At 37.9% G+C, this 24,456-nt stretch overlaps 1 protein-coding gene across 4 annotated transcripts in view; it reads left to right on the forward strand.

The window, feature by feature from the left end:
- Positions 1-14,376: 14,376 nt before the first annotated feature.
- The window catches only part of DUSP10 (dual specificity phosphatase 10), a 76,449-nt gene continuing 66,369 nt past the window's right edge, over positions 14,377-24,456 (forward strand). Inside the window, exons 1-2 of one of the 4 annotated variants that reach the window (XM_034427867.3) lie at positions 14,377-14,569; positions 17,265-18,105. In XM_034427867.3, coding sequence (XP_034283758.2) covers positions 17,307-18,105 — 799 coding nt within the window. In that variant the 5' untranslated portion in view covers positions 14,377-14,569; positions 17,265-17,306. Of the gene's footprint in view, positions 14,684-14,861; positions 16,620-17,264; positions 18,106-24,456 lie in introns of those variants that run through there. The other 3 variants (XM_060692478.2, XM_034427866.3, XM_034427868.3) reach the window with 3 other exon arrangements.

The raw sequence follows: 24,456 nt of genomic DNA on the forward strand, positions 1-24,456 counted from the left end.
TATGAAGAAAGGAAAAAGGAGCAAAACTAAAGAAGTAAAAAATGCATCTAGAGAAAATAGTGGCAGCAAAAGGATAAAAAATGATTTTTTATATAATGAAGAAATAATATATGATGAATAAATGCATACAAATTGAGATTAAGAAAGAAACTATGGATAATCTTGCATATCATTTTGGATGATACAGGTGAACTGTGGTAGATATGAAAAATATATTCAACTCCAAATATTTGCAAGAGAAAACAAGGTAAAGGGACAAAGAAAGTGGTTAGGATAAAGAAATAATACAATCACAGGACCTTATACCCAACGTTACCCAGCTGGCTTTCATAGCTAAGGTGGGACTTGAACTTACCGCATCTTGTTTTAACAGTTATAATAGTTGACATTCTCTGCCTAACAGTAGGACCAGCTGGGAGATGACAGGAACATCTCCTATACACAACATAAGAAGCTGAAGAATTCCAGAGTCTGTCTCTCTACTGTCATAACTGCTTGCATCTCACAATCTCAAGATATTGAGGGTTTCTCTCACTTCCACAGGTTGTTACTCCACCATGAAACATTTCAATCGTCTGACAGTTGGTACTTTTGATTTGACAGAAGCAGACAGCAATGGAACAGCAACATTTGAAAAAGTAAAATTTATCTTTTCAATTATTTTTGTGAAATCAAGTGACAGAGACTAGTTATGGCAAAAAAACACTTATGAATATGATACCTAACTGTCCTACAAATAATGGAGTATGAGAAAAGCATGGTCATCTGAGCCGAGTTCTAGACTGGTGACTCCATGAGGAGAAGTAAACAAAGGTGAGACGGGAGTGTTTTATCACCAGCGAAATGAGGAAACATGTTGACGGGTGCATGAGGGATAATGGCATCTACTCACTAACATTATGCCTGAGTTGGGTGTGTAAAGGTCTCCTGTTACAAGCAAGGGATTGTTTTACTTCAGCGCAATGACAAAGATACTACATCAGCACCTTTATTAAGTGTTGCTTACCATTTTGCTCTGATGGAGAAGGCAGTATCAAAGGGTATGAATCTGATCCACTTAGGCACAAACAGGCAAAACCAGGTGCTCCTACATGGTTCTGGATATTATGACATTAATAAAACATGATCACAAGGCCCAGATTAGCCTTCCATCCCAAGGCCTGCTCCTTCTCAAGTTTCTGTTCTGTTACTCATGCACATGGTTGTATTCAAGTTGGAAGCTTTCAGAATTCAGAAATTTTCTCATTTCTTCTGCACTCCAATGGTGGAGGAAACCTCTGAAATGTGACTATAAAGAGAAGGTGTAAAAATCTTGGATTCTCTGTATCTCAATGCTCTAAAATTAATTCATACACCACCGTTAATTGGGGCAAGGGTATATATGTTGCAGTGTTCTGTCAGCATTGTAATGCAAGAGCTTAGTTTTAGCCTGAAACTTCCTAATGGCCATGCAGAGACTTAACTACCCTGGTCAGTGTTTCATGCCAAAAAGATGGAAAAGATTAACTGAGTGTTATCCTTCTATGCTTGTTTTTTAAACAGAAATGAATTGCTAGAGAAGCCTAGTGACAACTGGGTTGCTCTAGGCATTCCATCTCTCTCTTGTCCTATTTTTCACAAAGAGGGTTATGTCCTCAGGTTTGTCCCCTGGCTCCATTTGAAGTGAGGTCAATCTCAAATGGGCCACCAGGGTTTTCTGTTTTCTTTTATGAAAGAGCAGCAGCAAATCAACAGAAGCCAGGATGTTAAAGAGGCAGCTGGGAGAATGTCAAACATGACTACTCTACATTTGACTGAGTCATTCTTTAGAGTGCACAGTAGGATGGGGATTACTTATTTACCCTGGGGAGTAGTGCTTTAGTCATGTTGTCTGAAAAAGGCACTGGGTGACTTGTGACAATATGGTGTCTTCTAGATTTCCATGTTTTAGTGTTCCTCAGCTTTAGCAACTTTAAGACATGTGAACATCAACTCCCAGAATGCACCAGTCAGCATGCTTTACAGGAGAGGGTGGGAGGGACTCTATATATGAGTTTCATCTAATTAGGGCACTATCAGGAAGTTTGAGCATCACATGTTTAAAGATTGCTTAGCTATGATGATGTGTATCTTCTGCTACTAGTTAAGCTGGATGTTTAAGCATTGTAAACCTTACACATCTGGAAGGAACCAGGTTGGAGAAGCCATCTGTGTACGATGATCTAAGAATGAACCCCTTGAACTTAGTGGGAATTGCTGATGAACAGGATTCAGCTAGAAAGGTGACTGGATATATTTTTTCAAAACTGAGTTCAATCTGACTCAGTCCTAAGGAAGTGCGTATCCTAAGGAAGTAGAAATCTGTAAAATCTGATCAATATCAATGTACCACTAGTGATAAAAATATGAAAGCATTATTCTATCTATAAATGTACTGAAGAGATTACAAAACAACATAGATAAGAAATTTCAAATAAGGATTACTAATGAACTGTCCCATGCACACAAATTATTTTATAGGCAGCAAGGCAATAATCAAAATATAAACAGTATGAATTAATAAACAATAGAAGATATACGTATCTCTCTTTTGTAGCTCAATATGGCATATACACCCACACACCCACACCATGTTTCCCCTAAATCTGAAATAAGCGCTTGGCCTTATTTTCGAGGACGTTTTATTATTTTGGGGTGCATGGAGCAAGACGGGGCTCCTCTTGCCATCTTACCTGATTTCCAACTCTTTCTCCCTAACCCTAACCAGAGGAAATGGCGGGAACCGGCTGCGCATCCAGTTAAATATTTTTGGGGAGGGCTTATTTCCAGGGGAGGGCTTATTTTTGGGGAAGGGTTTATTTTTGAGGAAGGGTTTATTTTTGGGGGAGGGCTTATTATCCAGGGGAGGGCTTATTATCTGGGGGAGGGCTTATTATCTGGGGGAGGGCTTATTTTCAGGGAAACACGGTGTGTGTGTATCTATCTATCTATCTATCTATCCATCCATCCATCCATCCATCCATCCATCCATCCATCCATCCATCCATCTATCTATCTATCTATCTATCTATCTATCTATCTATCTATCTATCTATCTATCATCTCCTACCTGCTTGTTACCATCTGGAGTTTTGTATCTTAGGTATGATAGTCCTAGGTTTATATCAGACAAGGATTTTATATTAAGGCCATAATGTGAAGTTCTTTGTTTAACAAAGCATAATGCAGAACGTATTGCAATATTTTCAAGCAGTACAAGCAATTCAGCTTAATACAGCAGTACATAATTTCAAGGATTCTATTTAAACAGAAAATTGGAGGGAGTGAAATAAGCAGCCAAAAGTTTTATTCTAGCATTATTGAATGATTAATATCCCATTAAATTTTATGACTTTGATCTAGAGATCCCAGAAGTGGAAGCTCCTCTTACTTAAAAAAAGTTACTATCACCATAGAGCCCTCTACAATCTACCCCAGAGAGTAGGTTAGACCCTCTTCTCAAGTAGTAGCTTTCCCTATAAATATGGAACAAAAGGAAACTGCAAAAATCTTATTCCATTATTTGTCAGGAGATGGTGTTTTTGCTATATTGTCTAGCCTTTCTCTAAAGGTAATACTATTTTCATATAATAAAATAGGAAATTTCTTTTAAGAAATCAATAGTGTTCCAAGTGCTACAATTCATAGAAGATTGTCTCATTTCAGAATAAGCATCAATAGGATTTAACTGCAAACAAATAGCAGTGGTCAGATTGCAGTTGTGTAATTATGTCTCAGAGAGGAGAGATCCATCTTAAAGTTTATGTACTGTATATCTAAGTGTCTAGCAGGAAGTCATCAGATCAGGGTACTGCCACATGGGGTCCTCGCTTCACTCAAGTATCAGTTACACTTGTGTGATCTCAGACTGTCCATGGTTGTTGAGCTGACTTGATTCTGACTCAGCTACAGTACATTAAAGACATCGCTGATCTTTTGGGAGTGCTATTTTTGTTTGTTTGAAATGCTGTGACTTTATAGAGGGTGCTCTGATTCTTCATTTGGAAAACTGTTGTTTCCCTCTATGTCTTGGCTCTTATATTTTATCTAGGCTTCTGTGAATTTAGCGGGTCTTTCAAAGAAAGAGGTGGCTTAACTGGTTTATAGCTCTCAATCATAGCTACAGCACACATTTTATTCTTTAGTGCATTTAATCAGACAAATGCATAGAATCAAAAGTAAGAAACTGAATATAGAAATAGAGTAGCTGCAAGCAATTTATTACATTTGGAGTTGGACTCAGAGGGTTTCTAACAGTTTGGGCAAGGACAGTGAATCAGTGATGTCCCCCGTCTCCCTCCCTCCTCCCCCCAGCATTCTCACATTAGTAGCATGTGGATCATGTTATTTTTTTTCCTACATAGAACATATTACAAGGAAAACTTCCAGGTCGCTATGATTTTGTAAACAAGATACTTACACTAAGCCAGAGGTCAGCAACCTGCGGCTCTGGAGCTGCATGTGGCTCTTTCATCTCTCTGCTGTGGCTCCGTCGCTCAAAATATGTGTCACAACTGCCAATGTGTGACACCCACCGACCTGCAATTTATTGCGCTTTTCGACCACTGGTAGGCCAACCATGGATAAATCCAAGAAAAGAAAAGTTTCAGAAGAAAACAGAACGTTTAACTCAAATACATATGCTAGTTTTGTGGCCGCTCAGGAAATAGTCAGGCATGGGAAGAATTTTGTGGCTCCTGGTGTTTTCTTTTCTGTGGGAAACGGGTCCAAATTTTTGAGTGTTTAAGACTGCCGACCCCTGCACTAAGCCCACAATGTAAAGAAGATGACTGTGTAGCACCTCATATTTAAAGCAAAAAGTTCCTTCTGCCAATGGAGCATCTGTCTGAAACCTTAAAGCAGCCACCGCTCTTCCCACAACTGTGCAGATGTCTGATGCTGGGAAAAGAATGGTTTGGTTAGTGTAATCACAGCCAGATGCCATCCTAGCAGCTCTGAAGCACTGCAGAGCCTTAACGGAAGTATAGAGGGTTGTCCAGATCAACATGGTAGTTGCAAGTACACAATCAAACCCGTGTTCCCTGTTATTGCACTGTAATATGGCATGGATGTGAAAAAAGAGCAGGGCTTTGGCCACATGGCCATGGCTACCATCTTGATTTTTTTTTTGATCCCCAGTGGACAGAGTTGTAAAGATGCCATCTCGTTTGAATGATCTAACCTTGCCTATGTATGATCTTCATAAAAGCAAATCCATATTTTTTAAAAATCAACTTTTCCAGTGGATCCATTTCTAGGAACTGTTTTTTGGAATTGCTTATACAAAAGAATATTTACCCTTTTAGGTAAATGAACTGATTGTGCTAACCAAAGGTCGCTTGAATTAATCATTTAAGCATCTGGCAGCTTTGCTTAGTAAAATAATCTTTGGGCTAAGGCTTAAGTACTCTCCTAATCTATCTTCTGACTCTGAATTTCTAACCCTTCTCACATATTTCCCTTTGCTTCCATTTCCCTACTGCCTCCTATATGTTTACTAAAGGAATTCCTTGCTAAATCTGCAAGGATTAGATAATTACTGTGGATTAAAAACATGAGCTTCGGCAAGCAAAATCACGTGCAAATTTAATCCTCGGTAGATCAAAAAATAATTTAAAGAAGAAATGAAAGAACGAATTTTGTCATGTCAGGAAAGAAGTCAAAATAACAGTCTTAGAATAAAACTTTCTGATGAGTCTCATAAACAGTTTCCATTTAATTTCATCTTCCTTACTTTCTTCTTTTTGCATGTATGAATCACAGTAGTGTACATATTCAGTTTTAAGAAGGGAGATGGCCAAAGAGGAAGTCGTGTTAGGAATACTGACATTCCTTTTTCTAAGTAAAACAGACTATCTTGAAATGGAACTGCTGTTATTAACAGCAAACTGATGCAACCTGATTTGGAGTGGGGTGGGGAGAGTGGGGATGGAAAAAAACTTGTTAAGTCTTTGTTGCTTTATGTCAGGGTGGCAATTAATCCCATTCTGCTTTTGGGTAATTGCACCTTGATTAGAGAATGGATCGTGACCATTTCCTTGAAGTATACTTTAAGAAAATAAACCCGAAAATATATTTTCTAAGAAAAACTCATTTATTTGTTATAAAGAAAATAAAACATCTTATTAGCTAATTAATTACATCTTGGCAAAGCTTTCCCGGCCACCTCTTGGCCGGAGAACAAAAAAAGGTTAGAAGAAAGTGAAGGAATGTGGATATGCGCAGTTAGCTTAGAGATAAGAACTTGGTAAGCTACGGTAAGTCTGAAAGTTCAAAAATAAGAGCTCATCTGGTAAATACAAAAACACAGTGACACTTTATGTGACATGAATGACCGATGTGGTGAACATCCAGACAATTTTGGGCAATCTTTATGGTTTATACAATTCATAGCAGATGGCTTTGCCTAACTTCCCTGTGAGGACAATCTTAGCAGATACCGGTATTTAAGTCTGCAGCGGTATTTTAAGGCCAAGTTTCTAGTGAAAAACAGTTATTAATGGCTAGTCATACCATTATCATGATTAGTATCAGAAGGTATATGCTAAGAAAAGATAACAGCAAAACATGCTTGCACTTTGTGAAGCTGTGTAAGATTGTAAGCTTTTGGGGAAACAGACTAGTTACCTGGAAATAGAAACAATTTTTAAATCTCCTTATGGCCACATTAAAGAAGAGAAAGGGCACATACAAGTCAAAGTCTTAAGCCAGTGTTTCTCAACCTTGGTAGCTTGAAGATGGGTGGACTTCAACTCCCAGAATCCCCCAGCCAGCAGTGCTGGCTGGGGGATTCTGGGAGTTGAAGTCCACCCATCTTCAAGCTTCCAAGGTTGAGAAACACTGGCTTAAGCTTATAACGCAAAATCAGAATTTGGTGTTGTGATTGAGCCAGGCCAATGTGTAAACAAGGCTACTTTGTACTGGAAATATTTATCCCTTGGTTGCCCAGTACTGTAACATGGTAATCTCCATATAAAACACTTCGGTTGTTTCACATCAACTTGCATATAGTTGATATAAGTTAACTAAACTGATTTTGAACAACACACTGAAGTTAAAGGGTAAGTAAGCACAGCACAGCAGAATAAAATGGGTTTAGCTAGTTCAGGGTCCAGTACAATCACAACTCTTGAGTTCTGGATGTTTAACTTGCAACCACTGGAGACAGAAATACAATATGCCACTTGGCCCTCTTTTCCTAAAACTGACTCTTCCAGATGCTATTGGACTTCCCATTACTTAGGGTGAAAACTTAGGGTGAAAATGAAGTGGAAGGATAGACAATCTGGTGCCCTTCATATGTTTAGATTATAGTTTCCATATGTTCCAGCTAGCATGTCAAAGGACACCAAGTTGCCAAGTTCAGATGTCTGTCTGTCTGTCTGTCTGTCTGTTTGTCTGTCTGACTAAGAAATCCTATACAGACTTCTCTAGAGTGCAGTGATCACACAGTAGTAAAGACAATAAAACTCATCCTGGAACTGCAATGATTGGCTGCTTTTATCCGCCTTCTACATATATTGCAGTCCCTAAAGAAATCTCCAGTGGAATTAGAAACAATCCATTTATATGAACTTGGTCTTAGATTCAAATTCCAGATCCACAAAATACTAGTTGGTTGAATGAGATGTAGTCATTGTCACTTTCTTGCAGCATACTTTTTTTTAAAAATAAGCATTAAAATAAAAATGATTGTTCCATCCTTTCTTTTCATTCCTCTATCATTATTTAGGCTAACTGAGGGTGAGATAAGGTCGTAACTACTTCTTCCACATAGTGCGGTTTTAAAAAGTAGCAGCAAAATGATTATGGAAAGAAATATCCCATCCCATTCTCTGTTTCTTCCATTACTATTTTAGCTAATATTTACTTAAATTTATTATAGCCACCCACTCCCATAAACTGTGTTCATGATCCCCCTATCCCAACAATCCTTTGCCATAGAAATACTGACAATATTTTAACTAATAAAGATGCTGGTGCATTTATATGACAGGAAGAAAGAGAATTGAACAGGGTGGATTAGTTCTGAAAACTAAGGCTGATGCTATGAAATTTATAAAGAGAAATCTATGCAGAACACACATTTGTTAGCATTTTCACTTAAGATAATTGAATATAATTTTTGTCAGGCTTTTCAGTCATGGTTTCCTGAAATACATGCAAGTCCAAAATATCATGCACATACACAAACATCTTTTTTTCCCCTGGTTTTTGGTGCCAATTTTGAATTGCTCTCCAAATCTCCCAGCTTTCTCAGAAGGGTTTTTTTTTTTGGTAAGTTTTGTGTTATATTTGTTCTTTATAAACTGACTTGAAATGTTGAGCTGTACAACACTTGTTTATTTAAAATGACTAAGCATGTAAACTATTTATATTCTTCTTTCTGCAAGGGAATCCTCAACACTATAGCGAAGTCCTACACCTGTTTTCTTCTGGGGTTTTTTCCTTGCAAATATAAAATATGGGCTCCTCCTTCTATTCAGTTATTAGTGGCCTGTTTTATTAGAATTAATGTTTGTATATCAACATTGTAGGGTCCAGTCTAAGCGATTGCTATTGGATTAGCTGAAGACAAAATGTTGGCTCTATCTATTCTACTAATATGTGTGCCCAGCTACAGTTGGAGAAACATATGTTTCTGGGCATCTGTGAGCTGATGGTTTCTCTTGTACTCAGACAATTATTTGATCAACCTCTCCCCTTCCTGGCAGTAACCAATCACACAACTGGATGCCTGTGTGACTGACTCCAGCATGGGGAGTTCTTTACTTTTTGTCATTATCTCTTTGTTGTCAGTCTCAGAATGCCCAATAAGAATCTGCTGCATGATTCATGGTGAGCACCACTCGTGGACAATATGGATTTCAGACTGAACTTCAGATTAAGTCTGGAAGAGATGTTTTGAAAGGCTTGGGATCTTAACTGCATCATCTTGTGTGTGACTCATTAAAGCAGCCCCCTGTGTTTCCAAGGTCTGATGGATTCAACATAAGCCTCTCTGCAGCAGCCATATAATTTTAGAAAATGATGAGATTGTTTTAATGAGTCTAAAGGATGCTCTGTTCCCAATCCCATGTTTTCTGTCCTAGCATGATTAGGAAAGATGCCTTTGAGCTTGAGGAGCAACGAGAGATATGTCACTGGGAATATGCTATAGAAAGAATGAACTATTTATCCTATCAAGTTCTACCTGTCTGTTGTAAGCATTCATTCCTTCCTGTATCAAATATCTTCTTTCCAAGTATTTATTTATTTGCAAAATTTATGTTTTCATCATTTTGCTGGAACTATTCATGAAATGTGCTAGGCAGGATTGTTATTGAGTGCTCCTCAGCATCATCAAGAAAAATGACAGATTGGTGCATGGCATGAGGAATGTATTGCATGAATCAGACTGTCAGGACATATTAGGATGTTCTTCTGCCTCTAGCAGAGACTCATGGGTCTTGTTCCTGCCTATAATTGGCTGAAGTAAATCCATGGCTGTCCTCTTACAATGTCTACAATGAGAGACACCAGGTTCATCTGGAAGCAGTAGAAAACCATAAAACCTACCAAGGAACTGACACTGTTAAAAATAGCCATCATTTTCATGGCTCTGAAATGAAGAAAACAGAGTCAGTTTGTTCTGGTGATTAAATCACTATGCTAAAAACCTGAAGAGTATGAATTTTAGCCTTGCCTTACGCAGAAAGCTGTCTGGAAGACCTTGGGCAAGTCTCTCTTTCAGCTGTACTCATCTCACAGGGTTGTTGTTGTGGGGAGAATGAGAGGAGGAAGGAATATTGGGCATGTTTGCCACTTTGAGTAATTTATAAAAAAATAATAAAAGCAGGATAAAAGCAGCCTGATATAATTCCTAAAGGATTGAAGGTGAAGAACCCTCTGGAAGGTACATCTCTGTCTTTTCTTTTTTTTTCCTCTTCACGTTGCACCACTTTGCAGTTCATCATTTCACATGCTGAATTATTGCAATCAAATAGTCAGAGACTCACCAAAGCATATTTGCTGCAAAGAAAGGCTAATGCGCCGAGGAATTTTTGATTAGGAAAAAAATAAAGACAGTTAAAGACAGAAAGCATAGAGATTTATAAAAGGATTCATGCTGTAGAGAAAATAGACTGGTGATAAAAATGTCTTCTTTCATTGTACTTGAGTTCAGGGTCATCCAATTAAATTGGGAGAAGATTAAAGATCAACTAAAGAAAAGATTCCTCTGAACAGCACAGAATTAATTCATGGTTGGCAGACATCAATTATGGTCATAGCTTAAAGACTGCATTTAAAAGGGAAATTAGGCAAATAAGTGGAATAAAATTGTCAGTGATTTTCTCCAAGGTCAGTATCACAAGCATCAACCTCACTTTAACTCCTGAAAATCTTAGCTATGGAGTAGAGACTTATAAAACTGGCCACCAAATTCTAAGATTGAATGGAATAAAATGAATATGGAGAGAAAAAATATTATTGAAGTAGAACATGAGGATATTAACTATTTATTATAAAGTAATCTGTATTAAATGTCAATGTAATGAAGTCAAAGTTAGTTTTTGCCTATTGGGCTCCACCTATTTCTTGCTCTTTCTCAACTGTATTATTTGAAATATAGTTCCTGTGTATATTCATCTGTAGTCCTCAGCCTAAAAAAGTTATTCATCCCTGACCTATATGCAAATATCAGGTTAGACACTTTGGGTAAATGATTAAAGGAAGAAGCAATAGGCCAGAGTATTGTATCAAGATCTCCTTTTGGACTTTTTACAAACACATAAGCGGTCAGAATAGGAATAATGATGCTCAAGGAGTCTTGAATCACAACAGTTCATTTAGTGACCCTTCAAAGTTACAACAGCATTGAAAAAAGTGACTTAAGACCGTTTTTCACCCTTATAACCGTTGCCCCATAGTCAAATTTGGACACTTAGCAACTGACTCATACTTATGATAGTTGTAGTGTCTTGGGTTCATGTGATACCCTTTTGTGACTTTCTGACAAGCAAAGTCAATGGGGAAGCCAGATTCTCTTAACAACTATGTTATTCACTTAACAACTGCAGTGATTTATTTAACCATGGTTGCAAGAAAGATCGTAAAATGGGGCAAAAATTCACTTAACAAATGTTTTACTTAGAAACAGAAATTTTGGGCTCAGATGTGGTCATAAGTCAAGGACTACTTGTAATCATAAAATTAATTTGGAAAATGTTACTTGAATATAAAACCTATAAATGTGTCATCCTCCAGTTATTGTCAATTTAAAATTCCATCCTGACTCTTTGCCCTATTAAAAAGGGAAGATGGACATTACAGTACATAAAAATTGGAAGGTTGTAGGTCCCCCATTTGTATTATAACATTTGTTTCTAAATCATATCATTTGGGAGAAATAATCTCAGATAGTTAAAATAGAATTATTTTTTCCCTCATAATTGTTTGGCAAATGCATGTAGCTCTTTTTGGAAGCAATATAAATCCAGCCTCTTCCAAAAATTATTTTTATTTTTGGTTGTATAGAGATGAATCAAAGCAACTGAGGAAGAAATTAATATAATTCTTCCTAAGGATATTAAAAAATACAGACATAATTACAACATGAAAAAAAGAAAAAGGTTCCTGGACTGGATAGTTATTCCACAGAATATTAAAAGATATGTATTATGTCTTTTCCTCAGTGTTATTGGAGGTCCTTTTTGTATAAAATTTCCTATCCTCCATCAATGAAGCTTATATAATGGTGATTGACAGTAAAGATAAAGATCCTACAACTGCTGACCAATATGTTTGTAAAGTATTGATACAAAAATATTGACAGTAATTCTGGAACATAGATTACATATAATATTTAATTATTCATCCTACACAATCTGGTTCTGGAAAAGGTAATCAAATGGCTGACTTTTTTTAAAAAATGTACCTTTTTGAGCATAGCATACAAAATGAGAACTCCATTGAAAAATTTAAATCCTAACAGATCCAATTTTATATCATGCAGAATAATAGTCTGATTCTTTTAGTGGTTATTTGAAATTCCACATTACTATTGGTCTTATAGATTTACAGTATTAAGTTATGCTGTTATTTTCCCCATATCTGAACATCTAATTATATGTATTTTTCCTTTTTTAAATAAGTACATGAAATCCAGTCCTGTAATGTAACATATTTTGCTATTCTAGCTGGAATGCTGTTGAATGTTTTAAATCATGGTACATAGTATATAATATTTGCTTTTATTTGTGTTATTTATATTTATTACAAATTTATTATATTTTATTTATAATTATTAATTATTAATTTATTTTTATATAAAATATATGTACATTTATATTCAGCAATATAAGTACAAACTATATTTGAAAGTGGTAATTCTCCTTTTATATTGCTCAAATATAGTCACAATGTTCCATATATATATATATATATATATATATATATATATATATATATATATCATAAAGCCCTTTACCCACTATAAAATCCATAAACTGATAACAAAATCTATAACCAAAATAAAATCTAACCATAGCAACGGTTTAAACAACAGTCTAACACCCTCACTAGTACCCAAAATCTGTGAAAACAGGATTATTCTAACAGTCTCTAAAATGCCTGCAGGATGGTAGCCAAATGAACCTCAGAGAATTAATTTTGCTCTGCTGTTGGGGCCATTATTGAGGCACCTCTGGGGTACATTTAAATATTTCATCCTGAGATGATCACACATAATGACTAGACCCCCGACAGAAGAGATGAACGTGCAAGTAAAATGGGTATCAAGGTCACCTAGGGCTATATGCAACAAACATTCATACAATGTTATGGGTTCCATCAGTCAGGAAGTATAGCTGACAAATCAGAGGAGGTGGACCTTCTCTGCTGTGGCACTCTCCTTATGGAACATTCGCTCCCTCAAAGTGAGGTTGTCTCCATTCCTATTTATTTTTCAGAAGTCCCTCAAGACCTGGTTATGTCACCTAGCGAGGGAGGGGTAGCTTAGAGGAATGGTGAAATCTTAAAGTAGCTCCCTTGCTGATCTAATCTCTTGTGTGTTTTGTGATTTTTAAAGTTTTTAAATTTGTCTGTTTTTGACATGTTTATTATTTTTATATTTTTTACTATATGACATTTAGGGTCACTTCTTCTGAGATGGGAGATCATAAATTTGACAGATAGACAGATAAGAAAAATATATTACCAGATTTGAAATATAACCTTCCAAGATGGGGTGCAAATATAGTTGGGGTGCTATATCTGACTTGATCCATTATCCTGAATTAATGTTTCATAATGATTAGTATTCCTCAGATACCTGATCTGATAGTCTGGGGACCATGCTTTTGGGGAATATCACTAGTTGTCCCAACACAGTTGGAAGAAGTGAGGCTAGGCATGGCTGCCTTATATTTTTTATATGACATTCACAAGGTGATCATCTACCGGGGGCTAACTTTGAATGGTTCCCCAGTTCAGGGCTAGTTAATAGAGCCCAAATATGATGGGAGTATTGAAATCTACCAGCCTCATTTCTTTGCTGTCTCAAAATTAAACAAATCATAGCCATAAAGAGCACCAGTTTAATTCCAGTAGTCATCATAGGCCTGGTGAAATCTGAGAACAGGAAGCATTATTTGCCCATTTCTCAAAACTGCAAGGTGCATTGTTATTTTCAGTTCTTTATTTAGATTTTATGAACTATGGTGTAGTTGTTTGTTCTTTGACTGGCTCCTTTTCTTCTGTTGCACTGCCTTAAACCTCACTGCATCCTCTTCTGTGGTGATCACTAAGCTTAATTAAAAGACTCAAAGGGGACCCTGGTCTTCCTCTTGCTTCTTGTCCTTCAAGCAGTGGTAGATACAAATAAAAGCTGGACAAAATGATTGTTGTTTCTGCAGGGCTGTTCCAAATGAAAAGCTAATAGTCATTCAGCGAGGGGCTCCGGTGTGGTTAAGCCCGTGTTGGATAAGAAGAATTGAGTGGTTGAGAGATTCATTCACGGATTCATTCATTCACTGAAAGAGTGGGAGGGAGGTAGATCTTAAAGGGAGAGTAGTGGACGCGAGAAAGTAGTGGTGAACCTCCTGTAAGTGTAAAAGAACCGTAAAAGAAAAGGAGGAGGGGGGAGAATCAGCCAGCCAAGCCACTTTAAGGAAAAGTAGTTTAAAGGGCGCGATTGACAATTCTGCGCAGGAAAGGGTTAACCACATCCTCCTGGTAAAGTTTACATGTAAATAGGGAGCAGCTGCTACTGCTCCTCTCCGGCTGAGGCTGGCCCACTAGAGCTTTTGATTGGCCTTCAATGACATCACTCGCTCCGCAGGTTATAACACAGAAAGCCCGAAGCGACTGCGACCAAACCATCCCTTAAGAGATGAGAGGGCAGTCACCGGCTCCGCCCACTTACTCATTCGCTCCCAATCATTGGCATCCCCGCTAGAGGCGGAAAACAAGCCTCCAGGAGAGAACGCCTATTGGCTGAAGGCCCCGTCTATCTCTTCTACCGCCTCGGCCCCTTTTCGAACCTTACATTTACTGGGTAGCAAAAGAGAAAGTAAGTATGTTGCAGCTGGAGATCAATGAAGCTAAGTGAATGGGGGCTTGATGTATATAAATCGATCGCCACAGCCGCGCGCCAGGTGCTGGAGAATAGCCATTCATTTATGAAGTAAGTAGGTGACTTTCTTTCCTAGGGGAGAGGAGAGGAGCCGTGCCTGCGTATTTATGTAGACAACTGAGAAGCTTCGAAAAGAGTTTTTTTCCCCCCCTTTAAAGAGAAAGAGAGTTTGGGTCGATAAAAATGAGAGCGCTGCCTCTCGTCCTAACCCCCGCCTATCTCCTGTCGTCGTTTGTGCGTTTCTCTCTTTCTAGCGGATGTCCACCGAATGAGTCGGATGAAAGCGAGCTGTTCTCGTTTGGGATTGCTGCAGTATCGGGGAGGGGGGGGAGATCGGGGTGCATAAGAGGCATCCAGCTTCACAGCATCCCTGGTCTATATCCCCGGAGGGCCCGTCTTCTCTTTCCTGGGACCTGTGGAACTATAGATGAGCCCGAGGAGTTGTTGTTGTTGTTGTTGTTGTTGGCTGCGATTTTCTTCAATCGCAACACTGACTTCGTGGTTTGGCTGGAACTACAAACTGCCTCTGCTGCAGAGAACGCAGATCTTCCCGAATAGCTTTGCATCGGGAGAAAGGATTATCTTTGGCCTCCCGATATGTTCTTCAGACGTTTTAAAAAAACCCTCCCACATTCCACACCTGACTCGGTTATAAAAGTCACAGCATGCTCCTGGGGTGTTTTTTTTTTTTTTTTTTAACAAAGTACTGTTTGTCTTTTTGTTTGTCTCTCTCGCCCCCCCCCTCCCCGCGCCTTTCCTGCCTTCTTATTTCTTGAAGTGCCTGAGGTGCACATTTGCGCGCACCGAGATCTGTGCTTCAACAAAGGAGGGGAGGCGGAAAAGAGGGGTTAAAAAGCTGCTTCTGTATATTTCAGATTTCTCGCCTCTGCGTAGCGTTCTTGGGCTGCTTCTTTCCGCCCAGATGACAGATTATTTTGTCCTTTTTTTGCGGCAGCGATTTAAATTCATCCTGCAAATACTCCCTCCCCTCTGTAGAGAGAAGAACGTTACTTATCCTGACTGTTGGTTTAGGATGAGGGCCGTACTAACGGAAGGACAGCCGTGCTTGCTGGTGAAAAGGATGCTATGATTTTAGAAGACGAATACGGAAGAATTATTTGTTCCTTTAAAAAAAAAAAACATGCCTCCTTAAATAAGGTTAAAAATGATTTTTGAGGTACAGTCCTTTGGAGGAGATGAGGACAATTGCCCTTTTTGTTTGATCCTGGCCAAGCTTACTCTGCACTCCAATTCTTATGATTTAAATGGGAATTGGTTACCCATAAGTATGATTAAGTTTTCAAGTTTCAGAGACTCTGAAGGTCATGCGGTAACCTTTTTTAAAGAAAAAAATAATTGGTGACATTTTTGACCCCTTTCAATTAGACTGAGCCAGGTGCCAATGTAATTGGTCACTCAGCAGTGCTCTAGAGCTAATATAAGATATGAACTTTCAAGGTAATATGAAGATTTAGGTTTTTTTGCTATTAAGAGAAATATTTTCAAGCTATGTAATCATGTGTTCAGCAGTAACCAGAAGAGTTTGGGTACCTTGAGGCTTGGATGTTCCAGAGCTGTCATTAAATGATTGCATTAGTATCTGATTAAAGAACAGTTCCAAAATAGCAGTTCCACTCATAAGAGATACATGACACTTTCCCATTTATTTATTTATTTATTTAAAAATCCTCTTTCATTTCAACGATTGTTTTCATTGCTAGACAATGGATCGATGCATCCTCTGTTCTTCCTTGGCAATTTTGAAAATGTCTTAAAGAAAAGTTGCAACATGTTCTTCCTTGCTCAGATTTATTTTTTCCTGCTTTCTTGAGATGTGATCTTCATGTTAATAGCTTTTGACTCTTTCATTTATGGATTATGTAGAAGAAAGTCTGGGATCTTTTGTGTAACCTTTATTTCCTTTTAGAGCAGGGATAGCAATGCTTCCGTGTAGGAGTTGTCTGCTACCTGCTCCACAGATACTGTGGTAGGTTGTCTACTAAAGTAAGACGTGTCAGGTTAATTTATTTGCCAAACCTCTTATTTTTTGCTTTTTAACATGGTTGTGTAGATTATCCAGTTAAAACATGATAAATTCAAAACCAAAAAGTTTGATTTTTCACTTTTTTCTAATGAAAGAGAGAGCAAGAAGCTATCGTGGCTGGGTTCTTTTCAAGCAAAAAATGTATTTAGTAACTCCGTTGGTGTCTGGTATTTACTATTTACTCTTGGACATATGCATTCATATTACCCTTAAGGTTTAACTGTGAGATAAAGGGGATATTCTGTAGCAAATGCCACCCTTGTGCCTACATGAACATAATATAAAGTCCTAATTTGCGAGGAATTACACTCTGTCACTTCTGCAGTTCCATAGAGGTTGGGCTGAAGGATTTTCTGATTCATTTACACTGTTGCTTCTAAATTAGCTAAACGGTAATGCATCTTTAGTTTTCTAATCTTTCTTTGCTAATTGATTGCAACTGCTAATAGTTGTTGTTGTTTTTGCTTTTACCAATTCCAAACAGCTTTTGGAATGATCAGTGTTAAGGTAGACTCCCACACGTCTAAAAATGAAAGTTTGTCCATCACAAATAACTCACCTTTTCTCCTTTTCTTTTGTTTTTAACAGAGAGAGCTTGAGTTCCTTTGACTTCCCATTCTCAGCCTCCTCATGCCTCCTTCTCCACTAGACGACAGGGTTGTAGTGGCACTCTCCAGGCCTGTAAGACCTCAGGATCTCAATCTTTGCTTAGATTCCAGCTACATTGAATCTGCTTCCTCTGCCAGTGAAAACCCTGTGAGTCTCCTAAACACGGCTGTTGTGTCCATCAAGGCTGCTAATCTGACGTATATGCCCTCATCCAACGGCTCTGCCCGCTCCTTGAGTTGTGGATGCAGCAGTGCCAGTTGTTGCACTGTGGCAACATACGACAAGGACAATCAGGCCCAAACCCAAGCCAGCACCAGCAGCATTTCTGCCAGCATAGGAACCTTGACGACTTGCTCAGCAAACCAAATGGTCAACAACAATGAGAACTCTAGTCCTTTGAGTCCAACCGGTGGTGTGGGGAGTCCAGTCTCAGGTCCAACAAAGCAACTGGCAAGCATCAAAATCATCCATCCCAATGACTTGGCAAAAAAGATGACCAAATGCAACAAAAGCCACCAAGGCCCAGTCATCATTGACTGCCGGCCTTTCATGGAGTACAACAAAAGCCACATCCAAGGGGCTGTTCACATCAATTGCTCCGATAAGATTAGTAGGAGAAGGCTTCAGCAGGGCAAGATTACTGTCTTGGACTTGATCTCTTGCAGAGAAGGCAAAGACTCCTTTAAAAGAATCTTTTCCAAAGAAATAGTTGTTTATGATGAAAATACTAATGAGCCAAGCAGAGTAATGCCTTCGCAGCCATTGCACATAGTGCTGGACTCTCTCAAGAGGGAAGGCAAGGAACCACTGGTTCTCAAAGGTATGTATAACTGCTAATCTGCTTTTTTTCTCCTCTGGATTCAATTCAAGATCTGAGCCAAGTTAAATATGACTGGGTTACCCATTCCTACACCCACGTACTGTTCCTTACTTTCTTTTAAATAAGAGTGATGTTTAAAAGAGATCACACCAATCCAGAAATCTTCTAGAGTTTCTGTGTTTCATGGGAGGGGAAAATACAAACCATACAAAACTATTATTTAATAATAGTTTTCTGTGGTAGTGTTAATAGAAAGGACCCTGAGCAGGATTCCATCTAAAGATCTCAAAGTACAACTGTTTCATCATTTCTGGAGCTCCCTGTTGCTGGGAAGAGGAACTGATGCACATGGCAGGGACAAAGGAGGAAGTTCAGACCACTCATACTTCCTTTTGGGGTAATTTTTCCTCCTGGCTTCTGAAGGACTCATAGCATGGTTGGTGGTCTAAAACAGTTTATTTTTTAACACTCTAACATACTTTATTAAACTGGGGGTTTAATGGCCTGGCATTCAAAATAGATATAAAGAAATATACTATAAGCTCCCTTACAGTTTAGTGATGTATACATGCCTCAAAATGATTTGAAATAAATACTTCAGACCAGTGGTGGGTTGCTGCCGGTTCGCCCCGAATCAGGCGAACCGGTAGCGGCGGGAGGTTCTGCCCACCTGGCTGGATGCTTCTGCGCATGCGCACCCACGAGCGAACTGGTAGCGACATGTTTTGAAACCTGCCCCTGCTTCAGACCTGAAATAACTGCAGTTCATCTCTGCTATTCATTAAAGTAGCTCAACTTTTTTCAGACTTCTGTGAAACCTGAAAAACAACAAAAATACTGCTACTTTAAGAGTTGCATTAATCAACTGGTTTTTTAAAATACTAGCACTTTTTTCTCAGATTTTGGCAGAAGCCTGAAAAAAGAGCTATTTTAATAAATAGAGAAATGTTGCACTTATTTGAGTCTGTGTGCAGTGTACACTATGTGTGTGTTTGTACACATACATATACATACATATTCAGGCTTGTTATTGACTCAGTTATGTAATAGAAAATATCTGCTGATTAGTTACTTCCATGCTTATTAACTAAAAGCATAATTAAAAAATATTTGTTCTATTGCTTGTTTTAATAACATATCTTATAGTAGCATAATACAAATGCGAAGACCTCCAATGTAAAATATTGGAGTATTGTACTTTATCATCATTATGTCCTTTTTGTCATAAGCAATCAGAGTAGATGCTAGACAAAAATAAAACTACAAAATATAAATCAGGGGTGGAATTCTACTGATTCAGACTGGTTTGGGTGAATTGGTAGCTCTGACGATCAGCTGGGAGCGAACTGGTTCGTCCCAACGATCAGCTGGGCCTACCCGCCCACCACTTTCCTACCTTTATCTTCTCAGCTGATTCACGCGGCACAGCAGATTGGCACGTCTCAATTGTGTTTCTCCTGTGAAGAAACACGGAAGTGAAGATTTCTTCAAACTGCGCATGATCACCAACCGGTTATTAAACTGGGAGGATCCCACCACTGATATAAATCCATCCCAAACAGTATTATTAAAATTGTGTGGTATTGTATCTGATTGCTTCAGTAATTTATTCACAATATTTATAACTCGCAACATGATAGATGAGAGATGTTCTTAAGAAAATCTTTGCAAAATGTGCACATCATTCATGTTTTGAAATCTGATTTGAAGAACCTGGACTTAGGAGTAATAAGGATTTCAAAAGTCTGCCGCTTGGGCTTCCATTCTAAGTGATTATATGGGCAGGGGTGCACATAGAACCGTGATGGCATGTGTGCCGGAAGTGCCCATTGCTCTTCTGGGTTCTGGTGCACTGGCCAGCTGGTCTTCATGTGCGTGGGAGCACCGGAAACCAGAAGAGCAGCTGCCCGGTGCACATGCGCATGCTGGGAAGATGATCTTCCAGTTTCTGGTGCGTGCATGTACACTGGCCAGCTGGTCTTCGCACGTGTGTGCACGCCAGAAACCGCAAGACCAGGTGGCCAGTGCGCATGCATGCACCAGAAACAGGAAGAGCAGCAGCCCGGTGTGCACATATGCACTGGACAGCTGCTCTTCCGGTTTCTGTCATGCATATGCGCACTCCCGTTTCAGCACTCGGTGCCGAAAAGGTTCGCCAACACTGAAGTAGAATCTTCAAAGCACATAGAAAACAATGGTAGGAAATGGTGAATTACCCCTTATAGGCTGATTTGGATTAGATAAGTCTAAGGCAGCTGTGCAACTTTGAAATCAAACTGTTGTTTATTAGAATATTGTCATGATTTATTTTAAATGTATTCACTTGAAAAAATAGAGTTTTAATGAGGCAAGTTCTTTCACAGGTTGCCTTCAGACTTCATCAGTTATAGTGAAGTCACTCTAAAATTAATGGGATTTACAATCTCCAAACAAATGACTATCAGAATTGTAAAATTCAGCATATTTAATGAAATGAATAGCAGTAAACTTTCAAATAAATTAAGTAGCTTTGAAGCAGGAGATTAAAGTAGAAGTTGCTTTTTGCAGTATGATGCATCTTCCAAAGGCCAAAAGAAAGAAAGAGAACAAACTATGTTGTTTGTTAATGTAAAAAAGAGAAGTAATTGTTAACTAAAGTTTCATAATTCACTAATGAGGAATGGCATGCTCTAAGTACACAAGGTTTTTAGTCAAAAGTTCTACTCATTTTAGAATATTTTTCAAGAGAACAAAACAAGAAACTCAAAAAAGAGAAAAAGCTGGCTGGCTAAAAACGATGTTTAGATGTGCAGTTGTGAGAACTTTGCAATTAAACTTCATAGTAAACTGTCTTTTTGACTGAAAGACAAGATATATATTTTTTAAATCAGAAAGAGTGTTTTTAATATGTGTGTCATAACACCGGGGAATTGAGATTGCAAATTCTATGGGAATTTTATTTCCTTGAGAATCTGTGTTGATAGAGGGTAATTTGATTTATCCTCCTGGAAAGTTAGAGAAAGGTTTGATGGCGATGAATTATCTTTTTCAGAATTTGAGTAAACTAGACTTCTTCAGTTGCAGTTGCATATCTCACCTACTAATAAGTCCCACTGAATGGATGGAAAATGATTTATAAATAGATGTTTTGGGTTATACTGTTATTTTGTTTTCTAATGATAGCAACTGAACCTACCATAACTAGGTTCAGTTTCTCTGCCTCTAACCTCAAGATTTTCAGTGCTGTTTGCCAGGGTTCTGATAAGGCAGACATCTTCTAAGAAATATTGTTTTGGGGATCTTATTTACCAAAACAGTTGTATTCCAATGGGAGACAACTTTTTTAGTTACCACAAATAAAATCCAATTCTGCTAATAGATCTTGCGGATTTCTCATGAGTTTACTACCGGTGTATGGAAAACTACACAGCAGTATAATTCATGCAGGAATATTTATTCTTTCACCATTTTTAATTGTGTGACTCTACCAATAAGGGCAGCATATTGGTCATATGCATTTCATTCTTCTATTTCTAAGGAAGTGAATAGTTTTCCTTTCATTTTTTGCCCCTTCAGAACTGGTTCCATGAAGAGGCCTTTAGGAAAACACCTTGTTGACTAAGCCCTTTGCACCTTGGCCAGTAGAAGATTATGCTTGTGCCTTTGTAAATAGAGCATCCCTTTATAAAAATTCATACAGTTCCAGGCATTGACCACTCTGTTGCTTAAGTCCTATTTTCTGCAATCAAGTTTGGAGCGGTTTACTTTGAGTTTGTATCTATTGTTTGCCCGTATATTATTGCGGTTGAAGCTGAAGTAGTCATTGATAGGTAGGACGTTGTAGCAGACAATTTTGTGTACTATTACAAACAATTGCATTCTAAGATTTCCACTGGTGTCAATGAACATCATTTTGTAGATGAAATGGAAATAAAACACCTAAATATACTATGTTTTATATGTGTTTTGATGCCAAAGATTACTCTATTTCTAAGTGTGCTTAGGACCTTTACAATAATATCTGTGCCTAGGATTTTTTTTTCCCAGTTTAGGAAGTGAGCCCAAATTATTTTTTAGGCAAAAAACAACAACAACAACCCCCAAATCATTCCTGCTAAGCTTCAGAAATTTTTAATGAGGAAAATTGATGTTAGTAAACATCAAATTCAATTTTCTGTTATAAACCTGCAGAGATCTAAAAGTAGATCTCTCTCTGTTTTCAGCTCTTCCTTGTGTACAGGAATTATATGCTAGCCTGATTTATGAAATGGGGGGTATTCACTAATTATAAAAGGCTTTGTGGAAAATACAATTTTAAAAATGGCTTTTACTGTGACTTATATATTCAAACTGGGATGGACTCCCTTGTCTCCCTTGGAAGGAAGCTAGCAAGTCTTTGACATGTCTTCAAACATTAATTCATCTTAAAATGGCTACGGCAAGGATTATATATTCTCTTAAATTGGTAATTTTTAATACAAGCTTTAGAGCATCGATTGGGAAAAGGTTATGGGGTGTTGCAGAATAGTCAAGATGGTCACAACCACTACATGGTAGCTATCTCTGTATGAGCAAAGGACTTCAAAGTCCTTCTACTACCTGAGGAAACTGGTAGCGTTGCGGTGAGACTGGCTGGAAAATAGTGGGCTCCAATGAGCTTTGCGAAAATCCAGCCAGACAAACTGCTGTCAAGGGGTCTTCAGACCGGAACCGTCCTATAGGGACGGTGAAGAAGGAGAGGTGCCTCAGATGACCAAGAGGAACAGGCAAGTTCCTTGAAAGGTTGGAGGCAGCTCTTCGATCCAGCGGTGGGGGCGGTGGCCATTAAAAATGCCTACTTTGAAGCTGGGGCAACCGGAATAAGACTTTGTGCAGGAATGGTGTTTGAACGGAGTATTGGCACTGGGTGAGTGATTGGCCAATTCACAGGTAAAAAAGGATTAAAAAAAAAACTTTAAAGTGTCCCGGCGAGGAAAGGCTAATTGGCACTTGGGAATTTTAATGGAGGGAGAAGAACAAAGAGGAAGTGAAAGTACTAAAGCCCAGAAAAGAAAACCTTATAGTTGGATTTAAAATTGGATTTGGAGAAATTAAAACTAATACAAGAAAAAGAAACATGAGAGAAAGTAGTTTTTAAAGAGGATTTGAAATAATTTTGACAGTTTGGAAATTTGAAGGAAGAACAAAGAGAAGGTTAAAATATTAAAGCCCAGGAAAGGAAATTTTATAACTGGATTTAAAACTGAATTTGGAGAAATTAAAAACAATAAAAAGAAAAGAAATTTGAGAGAAAGTATTTTCTATGTGGATTTTAAATACTTTTGCAAGTTGGATACTTTGTTGTCCTGAGAATTGTGGATTGGAGAGAGACATCTGCTGGTGGAAAGAAAGCACTACAATGACCGACTTGGGAAATAACATCAGTGACCTTGATCACTACGAGAGTTGTGAGAAATTTTAAGGAGTATTTGTTTCTACTTAAACTGCTTGGTCTTGACTTCTAAAGGAGGTGGAAAACAATAAAGCTTTACATTGGAGTGGATTGGACAAACATTTGTATTGGATATCATCTGGAAATTTTTTAAAAAGGCCATATGGATTTAAATCTTAATTAAACAAGTTAAAATATCAATAATTTTTAAATTTAAGCATTAATTGAGATGCTTAAAAACATGTGTGAATCAATAAAGGGCAATAAAAGTTTAGAAACTTTGTCAGAATACACTAAACAGGAAAAAGAATATAAATGAGAAGCAAGAAAATAATATTGAAGGTAAAGAAATTGAAGGTAAAAAGTTAGATGATTACACTGGGATTTACAGTGGTAAAAAAAGAATGGATGGGGGGAATATTTTCCAAAAAAGAATCAGTCAAAGGGAAAAGAAGGAAATGGGAAAAGTTTAGGTAAAAGCTTGGGGCAAATTATGTGAGTAATAGACTCAAAAGTTAGAGAAACTATGTATAGTTTCATAAAATATGTATGTAAAAGAAAAATTTAATAAAACTTGTTCAGAAAAAAAAAGTCCTTCTACATCTAGGTGCTCCTGGAATGGTGAGAAAGGGAAAAGACTAATACTTTGATGCTATGTATCTGAGGGCATCATGTCCATAGTCCCTTCCCCTCAACCTGATACCTTCCAGATATCCTATAGTTCTCAAACATACTCACTAAGGATTTTGGAGACTGGAATCAAAAGCAGTCAGAAAACATTAAGATGGGGAAGCCTGATCTGTAGAGAGAGATTGTAATCAAGAGAAAGTCACTTGGTCTTATTCAAGAGTTAATTTGGGGGATCTGCTTCAGGGATCAAAGATTAAGGAATGTTAACATTGGTTCTTGCATTTACATACTTTTTAAATAATTTCCACTTA

This window comes from Pantherophis guttatus, chromosome 1 (genome assembly GCF_059756535.1).
Source record: "Pantherophis guttatus breed Tessera chromosome 1, ASM5975653v1, whole genome shotgun sequence".
In the NCBI taxonomy this organism is placed as follows: domain Eukaryota; kingdom Metazoa; phylum Chordata; class Lepidosauria; order Squamata; family Colubridae; genus Pantherophis; species Pantherophis guttatus.